General features: G+C 42.5%; 1 protein-coding gene across 1 annotated transcript; it reads right to left on the bottom strand.

The window, feature by feature from the left end:
* Positions 1 to 839: 839 nt before the first annotated feature.
* Positions 840 to 8,398, bottom strand: LOC123112276 (RNA cytosine C(5)-methyltransferase NSUN2). The gene is made up of 15 exons (XM_044533225.1): positions 8,057 to 8,398; positions 7,695 to 7,783; positions 6,674 to 6,740; positions 6,478 to 6,593; positions 5,740 to 5,806; positions 5,586 to 5,634; positions 5,134 to 5,219; positions 4,754 to 5,004; positions 4,625 to 4,680; positions 4,110 to 4,195; positions 3,742 to 3,834; positions 2,501 to 2,936; positions 1,868 to 2,388; positions 1,533 to 1,761; positions 840 to 1,445 (listed from the first exon to the last, which is right to left on the bottom strand). The coding sequence occupies exons 1-15, from the start codon at positions 8,228 to 8,230 to the stop codon at positions 1,144 to 1,146; spliced, it is 2,622 nt and encodes an 873-aa protein (XP_044389160.1). The 5' UTR covers positions 8,231 to 8,398; the 3' UTR covers positions 840 to 1,143.
* Positions 8,399 to 9,004: the final 606 nt, after the last annotated feature.

Here is a 9,004-nt window from a genome sequence, read left to right as displayed (position 1 = left end):
CTAGTTGGCACCACGGAGCTGGCGGTGCCGCGGACTTGTATGGTATCGACGGGAATTCTCCAACCGCGTGCCCAAACAGGTAGATCGGTGTCCACCGGCACGCGGGACGGGCGTGACATCGACCGGCTCATGGCCTACCCAAGTGTTTTTCTCCCGTCCGGTCGTCACGTACGGTGTCCCGTCGTGTCGTGTCTCGACTCAACGTACGCAGTGCGCTGGGTCGTGCGCACGCCCGTGGAAAGTGGCCAGGTGGCCGGGTCGACGCCGCTTCTTTGCCTCGGGACGGCCGGGACACCGTTTTTGAAGACCACCAACTCGTCCATGCATCCTCCGAAAGGCTAAAACGTACTGAAAAGGTTTGAAGATTTAGCTCCGGAAGAAGGGACACAGGACCAGAGGAGACCTTGGGTAGACCTTCAACAGATACCACTGCTCTGTTAAGACTTCAAAGCATTGGACTCTAGCAGGTACTGAATCCGCCCCCTTGATCAGTGATTCCTTGGCACGTCCAGTTGTGGACGTGGTGTTCCTTCCATTCGTCAACGTCTACCCGTACTGTGTTACATGGACACATGGTACTGAATCCACCCCTTTGACCAGTCATTCCTTGGCGCGTCCAAGCTGTGCACGTGATGTTCCTTCCGTTTGTCGACGCCTTCTAGCTTTCTACCACCAAATGATATGTCAACGTTCCTCGTGCAAAAGGTTTTCTAAGCATGAGTTCCTCTTATTGACAACGCAGAGAACAGACCACTGAGATTAGACATTCCGGATACGGCACAGTTTCTCCTACCATCACCGGAATGACTAACCCATGCACTTCCATCACAGGATCAAAATGTCTCAAACAAATTAGAATTGTCGGCACTCATATTCGAAGTTCCGTTTGACAGTTGTGTGCCAACATCACACCAAAAACAAACTGGTAGAACGTTACAGGGGGGCAGCGGGTAGCAGTCTAGCACCATGTATGCGGTGTGGTTTTCATGGCAAATCAATAGGATAGAATCCCTACATGAAGAACCAAGGGATGGCAACAACACTCCCATTAGAGTAATCATCAACTCGTAAGCCAAGTAGCGGTCTCTGCTGCATCATCGTAACGAGATATAACATGCCTCCTTGCATTGGCGTCAAACCGAGCTACTCCGTGTCCTTGACGTCTGAGATATCCATGTCTTCTGATGCTTTACTCTCAGGCACACAATCTGGATCAACCGTCTCGGCGCCACCATCGGGCTGCTCATCTGATCCATCATCACACTTCAGGTCAGGCTTCCCATCATCAAGTTTTGGGATTTTGAGCCCGAAACGAAATGAGATCCTTTCAAGCAGCTCCCTCCCATCCATGGGAGTGACCATGACGCACAGATTGGTCTTTCCTTTCCAACAAACAACGGCGATTGCAGAGGGATCCATGCCTATGGACTCTAGATCCTCATGCCCTGGAATTTTTATAAAGATGTTTCAGTTGCAATCAAACTGTGACAATTCACTTCTACTTACTCAAAAGGAAAAGGAATGTAATGTACCTTCGCGTAATATTACGACACAGCAACCTTGTAGCAAAGCTGAAGCTTGCTCACCGAATTTTACATCCACAAAATCAGGGAATTTAATGATTCTGTATTGTAAGAGGTGCTGAAAGTCTATTGCAGATGCATATAGAATCTGTTTGGTGATGTAAGGAAGCAGCAGAGGCAATCCCTCGGATGACAACCTAAATGTGCATGGTGAACCCTCCTTTGACGACTGCCTTTCCTGAAAGACAAGGGATGGGGAGAAGATGGTAGCAGTGTTAATGTAAAGTTTGCTCTTCTAAGAAAAGCTTAAAAAAATAAACAACAGAAATTAGTGGCACACTTACAAATATCTTTAAGCCAAGTGAAGTGATTTTCAGCCGCTCACCAACTTTCAAATTGAGGTCCAAAACTTCTTTAACTGATTTTGAGACGTAGTATATTCTTTTAACATGATTAGTATCAGGATTCCTAGTCACAAGATGGCCTTCAAGGGTAAATGAATCCTTGATGCCGTAGAAAGACACTATGCTTCTGATTGTCGCTTCGTCTTTGAAAAATATCACAGGATCAACCCCTCTCCATCTGCCTTGGTTCTGGGTCTTTCTTTTATCTCTCCTTGTCGCTTGATCATTTTGCACCTCACCAGCAACCACCTTAGCTTCCTCAGAACTTTTATCTTTTGAAATTTCAGTATCCATGTCTCTGTTTTGTTGCTCAACAAGAACATGGGTGTCATCAACCCCTGGCTGCTGAACTGAAATTTCTTCAGCCGGCACCGTATCTGATCCCTGACCATTCGAACATTTCGAAGCCTTGTCTTTCGAGGTACTGCGCTCACCTTTCATCACTTCTACCACCAGACTCTCTGAAATTATATTCATTGCATAGTGTACTTGAGTACTACGAACCAGTATCTACTATGAGATTTGATGCAATAATAATTGAAACATATGGAATAGATGGATTTAAGATAATACCATTCAGCGGAGAGAGTTTCTGAAGGACTGCTATAAAAAATGCTCCACTGTTTTGGTCATGAGGAATAATTCGCATGCAACGATGTAGCGGTAAATCTGAATGCTCTGTAACGATGGAGGCTGAATCTGTTTTTTCATCTGAGCCCCTTGAAACTTTAACAGACTCAGATTCATCTTGTTTCATCTCTTCAGTATTGGCATTGTCACCGTTATTGCTGTCACTGGTTGCTATCTTCGTTTCTTCTTTTCCCTCTACCATATCCCCTGACTCATTCATATCTGCATCGACTGCATTGATGTTGACCTCAACACTGCCACCCGCCGTACAGCTATCCGTGGTACCTTTACCCGAGGGGAACATACTTGGCAATATTGCATTCTTCCTGTAGTGAAGTACATCATTATGACTGCCCAACCAAGACGCTCTATCCCGTACCTGCAATACTTAGAAAGAATCACGGAAAGGAGCAGAGTGCCAGGAATTATGCAATGTATAGAGACCAATTGGGGTAGGATAATTTTGTTAGAGAACACCAAAAACAAAAGAATAAAATGCAAACTACTCCCTCCATTCCCAAATATAAGTCTTTTTAGATTTAAACAAGGGACTACATACGGAGCAAAATGAGTGAATCTACACTCTAAAATATGTCTATATACATCCGTACGTTGTAGTCCATTTGAAACCTCTAAAAAGACTTATATTTAGGAACGGAGGGAGTACTTTCCAAAAACAACAGCAACTGGGCCAATCAAAACATCACTTGTTACACGATTGTCCCTGCAGAAGTGTGGCAAACTTCCATTTTTTTTTAAGAAGTGTGAAAAGGAATTATTCTTCTTAGTAGAATATTGATACAAATTGGGACATCTCTCCTCTTTATGTAATCTTTTTTACACCTCTTTAAAAAACTTACAATGCGAAAAGGTGAAATTACATTTAACAGAAAATGTTTGGGATGTAGTTGTATGATGTGACATGCGAGTGCAAACCCTATCTCCACTTTATCCAATGCACACTGTGTTTTGATTATTGTTAGTAAATAAGGTGCCTAATTAGACCATGAAATAGAAGATGATCAACATCTTACGTGATCTGCTTGTACTAACCTTCACAAAGGATGACAAGTTACAGGTTCACAAGAAACCATGACTAATTAGGAAAACAAACACCTGATGGGCAAAACACGCTGGTATAAATAACAAGAAAATGTGCATGATATAGAGATATGCACACTAACCTTCCAGGTTTTAAGTCCAGGACGGCGGATCAATTCAGGTAGCTCATTAGAAACATCAAGGAGTTCAACAGAATCCCCACATCTCCGCAGAATCTATATAGTTTAAAAATATGATCAATCAATGTTACAATAAGGCATACAAAACAACTATACAAAGAACCTGCAAAAAGCAATATGCTAAAAAATGAGCATGATTTGTGGTCAAATCTCAATGCATTTCTCTGAAAATTATTGTTGGGCACTGGACACCATTTTATGATTTAATCAAAGTATTCAAATATATAAAAATAAAAAGCCTCACCAAATCAAACACGAAACATTAGTACATTATTAAATATCAGAGAGAGAAGTCAAGCAACAAAAATTACCTCACCAACAACAGCTTCATTTTCAACAGGATTCATTGAGCATGTTGAGTAGACCATCCTTCCGCCCACTTTAAGCAACCCAATGCCTGACACCAAAAATACAATCTTAACTTCTTTTAGTAGCAAATCATTAACAGGGCACCTAGCATATCATCTATCCGTCGTAGTTGGGAAGTGTCAGAACTATTAAACTGAGAGCAAAATTGTATATCACATGATTGATTGCAAAAGAAAATCAAAGCCAGCATACATATCTTGATAATGTATACATCTGACAAGAGTTATAAGAATCTTAACAAGATCCAGGATCCTAAGCAGTATGTTATCTCTCACTCATCATGTGATCAAATACTCAGATTCATGAAACGTTTCATGGCATGAAACATTACGATGCCAATCGTGAATTGTGCAAGGGAACCACAAAGGTGACATAGAATGCTTAAATACATTAGACCGACTTAACAATTCAGCGAAACGCATATTTGATAATGGTGTAAGTATATTTTAATACTTACCACGCATAGCTATTTCCACTTGGAGACGATGAAGTCCATTACCCATGCCAATATTCCTGGGTAGCCAATTCAGTAGATAAGGAACTAAGGAGAAAATGAAGCAAACAGGCTAAATGGTACGGTATTTACCATGTTCTCCACATATCAGGAGCCTTACGGGCAGTTCCATCCCCACTACATGGCACATCACACAGTATACGATCAAATTCCAACCTCTGCAGCTTGGACTCTGCACATGCTTCTGGACAGAACTTTGCAAGGCTACAGCCAGGAAAATTCTGGGCTTCATGATTTGTCACTATCAAGTTGGCTGTGCACATTCTCTTCGTCTGATGAATCAGAAGGTTGCATCTTTGCACATCGACATCATTAGCTACCACCTGAGTACAGAGTAGAAAGTGCAAAGTATTAATAACAGATGATAAAATCAATGTTTTGTTTTCAGAATTGATAGAAATTGTAAATAACTATAGCTGTATCCGTTATATGTAATAGATGATGAAATCCACCATGGCAGTTGGAAGCACTCCAGGCTTTGTTGACTGGTGGATCATCTCAAGTAACTGGAAAGTTTTAGACCCTGGAGCGGCACACACTGCACAAGGTCACAAAATTCATGAGATATATTACTGTGTTACAGAAACCTTTCCTCTCACAATAAAAAATCAAAACACTGTATTCAAATATTGTGTGAATAAGTTTAAGCCAAAACAACCTGAAAAGAATGGGCTTAAATGAAAGATTCAGCTACCTCATGAACAAATTGTGTAGCTATAAGTGCTGGATGTTATGCTTTTCTTTTCTTTTTTGACTTTTTTGCACTTATACAAAAACAAAACTCATTCTAGAACTCTAAACCCTTTTTTGGCAACTAGTTTATCGGGCATGGACATTACAAACCGGATTAGTTTGGTATGCAAATTGCACACTATCAACATGTGTAATGATGGATAAAACATACTGTCAAGAATATGATGGTCAGGTTGCACATTCAGAAACAAAGGCGGGACCTGCAAAAGCAATGTACATCGTTTAGACAAGAACTGCCCCAACATATGTAAGGCATCATAGATAAACAACATAGGGCATCTTCGAAGTAAACATAAAGCACTCACCATGCTGACAGCCTCTTGCCTGGTAATATTACCAACTTCATTCTCTTGCTTCAAGAATTCATGGAAACTGGGTCAAAAAAATAGATGTTAAATTAACAATGACATGTCATTAGAATATTAAGTATAAGAGCTTCCAGTGTTACAATTTCTAACAGCAGCACATTGTTAAGCATGCCAATGGTTACACAATTTTATTCTCCAAAGAAATTTGGGGTGGGTGACAAACAAGCTCGTCATTGGCTTTTGCAATATGGCTTCATGCAATCATGCATCAGCTTATCTAAGCCACTACAGGTCGACAGCTACTCTATCAGTTCAATTAGCACCCTAAAAAATCTTATGAGAATCGTCAACAAGAAAATATAGAATAAAAGGCAATACACAATGACATTACAAGTTTCAAAAGAGGTAACTGACAAGTTTCGGTGAACTGTTAATCGCAGAATAAAGAACTCGAGGCAAATCACTGAAGCAGCAAGTTTGATAACTGATTCATGATGGATTTCACTTAATTCGGTCAGTCATATTAAACAATTTGGATTTCATTAAACAAAGTTTAAGGGACAAGCATGATCTCGATAGAGCATGATACATCACTTTATGCAAAAGAAAATTGTGAAGTTTAAATATATTCATTTGTATGAAACACCAGTTTAACAAGAAGTCAAGTACCCTATACTGCACACAGTTGGCAAGGTTCATTTAAAATAAACAGCATGCAGTACAAGGTCAGTTTACCTCTCAAGTGCCTGGTTTCTCCTCAGTTGCATCCGAGAAAAGTTCAAATGCCATGCAAGATTGCCAGGGTACCAGGCCAAAGGCCGAATAGCCTCTTTTTCATGGTCATCACTGACCTGTCCATGACAGAAGTATTATGAAATAGAAAATATCAAGGGCATAACTTACATGCATGCATAAGTTTTTAAGAAATTACCTCAGACTCTAACGACTTCCTGAAGTCATTTTCTAATTGTGAACAAATGTCTTGATAAAACTGACAGCTGGGAAGCAAATAAAAACATATAGCTTAATACAATAGAAGAATCAAACCTTAAACAAAAAAAATTAATTACCAGAATTATACCTGACATAAAGAAGAAGTAAAATGGGGCCCTAATACAAAGAGTACATTTTGCTCTAACTATTAGGTTGGTTGTTTATATTCTTGCAAAGTAAGCACGCATGAGAAGGTGACAGATGTGTTCATAATTAAATGTCTTGTTAACCAAAGCAAGTGACCAGCAGGCAAACCAGAACAGAAATCATATCATCCTTTGCTTGTCAACGGAACAAGTATATACCTCCATGGAGTAAGTCCAAAACTTTGCCAACAAACACAATAGTTACCAATTGACAAACATTGAGAGCAACAGCCAGAATGCCAGATATGCTTAGTAACTAAATAACACCAATTTATTGAAAATATTCATGAAAATCGGATCCTCTTGAAAAGAGTAGCACAGAATCCCCAAATAAAGCGCTTGTTCGGAGGAGGCAGACCAAAATGTGATTCTCGAGAAGTTAGCTGATCTTTCACCTAGTTGATCACAGTTAACAGACAGTAGCTGGTCTTTCATCTAGAACATAAACATGCCAGGAAGTTTCTATTTCAGTAATACTCCCTCTGTCCCATAATATAAGAACGTTTTCCAAACCATGTTAGCTTGAAAAACGTTCTTATATTATGGGACGGAGGGAGTAGTTCATACACACTAACTGTTACGTGGAGGAACTCGTATGCAAGGAGGAAGCGGCTGCCAGCTGCTGCATCCGTCTCAGAGTTTGACAAGGCAGAGGGCAGAGCATAGCTGCTCTCGACTGAAGAGACTAAAATTAGGAAAGTCTTAGTTCAGAAATTTAGTAGGTTTGCTTTTTGAGTCAGTATCCAATCGCGTTGAGTCCAGGCCATGCATACATATAAAAGCATGTTTACGTTTCAGAGAAAGCAAAGTTACCTCGCATTAATCCTAAAAGCGGCTGGCAATGGCTTCCGGAGCATGCTCATGAAGGCATCCCACTCTTCCTCAGGAACAATTTGCTGCCCCTGCAAGGCATAGACATATTTACATTCAATAAGAATCTAACAAAAGCCACATCAGCAGTTTATAAGTAATGCTACATCCAGTTGAAAGACAGCGCAAGGCAGTCCAGAAATCAGTACTCAATACGGCAATCATCAATCCATAAAGCTGCGCCTTACAAATAGTAGCTTATATTGACACGTCCGCCACTACATCAACAAATCGTCGCGCTCTAAAACGAAAGACGCATGAAAATCACAGGGAAGCTACGGGTGATCTGAACCAGGCGTCTGCACCTTGTAGTAGGCCTCGAAGGCCAGGTTCTCCGTGGCGAACGGCTGCCAGCCGTTCCCCTCGCCTCCTTCGCCGGCGGAGGCGGGAGGGCGCCTGGGGTTGTCCTTCCAGACGTTCTCGCGCTCCTGCTTGAAGTGACGACGCTGTGAGCGCCCGCGCTTCCTGCCGCCCCCCATATCTCCCTCTAGCGCACGCTCCGCAGCTGCGGCGACCTCTCAGCGGCGGCGCGGAGGGAGTTGGCGGTGGCGGTGGCGGCGCGGAGGGAGCTTGAGCGCCTGCGGTTTGGTGGTGAGGTTTAGGGAGTGGCGGCGATGGAGGTGGGAAGAAAGGCGAGGAGGTCGCGAGGGGTGGGGAACGGTTAGGCGGGCTCCGGCTGGGCTCATTGCGAATCGGAGGAGCGCGAAGTAATCTATGGGCTGAAATTCACACGAGAAGCCTAATGGGTCAGTAGTTAGACTTGTGGGCCGGCACCTGTGGACCCATCTCTGCGAGATAGATAGGCTCGCACTTTTTTTGACGGGGAAACAAAGTGTTTCATTAACGAGAAGGTGCCGCAAGATCGCTGGCAACCAGATCAAGTACATAAGCAGGCAAGTGCTCCAGCCATACAGTGGAAAGAACTGGTGCCTGATAACCAGACTGCGCTAAAACATGCGCAACAGAATTACAGCCTCGACGGCAATGATTAAACTCGAAAGCATCGAAATGGAGAATACAACTGCTCCTGATCTCCCTGAACAATACTCCCAGTTCTGATAAATCTGAATCACCGGAGTTGAGTGCTTGGATCAAAGTGAGGGAGTCAGACTCCAGCACCACCCGGTGGACGCCCACATTTGCGGCTCCCTCCATCGCTGCCAGGCAAGCCTCCGCTTCCGCATGAAGAGCGCTTTTGATGTGTGACAGTTTCCCAGCCCCAGCTGTTACAGCGGCTCCGTCGTCCGAACGCA

This window comes from Triticum aestivum, chromosome 5B, assembly GCF_018294505.1.
Source record: "Triticum aestivum cultivar Chinese Spring chromosome 5B, IWGSC CS RefSeq v2.1, whole genome shotgun sequence".
Classification (NCBI taxonomy): Eukaryota; Viridiplantae; Streptophyta; class Magnoliopsida; order Poales; family Poaceae; genus Triticum; species Triticum aestivum.
Note: the sequence above shows the minus strand (reverse complement) of the source record. Positions and strands in the feature narration are given on the sequence as shown.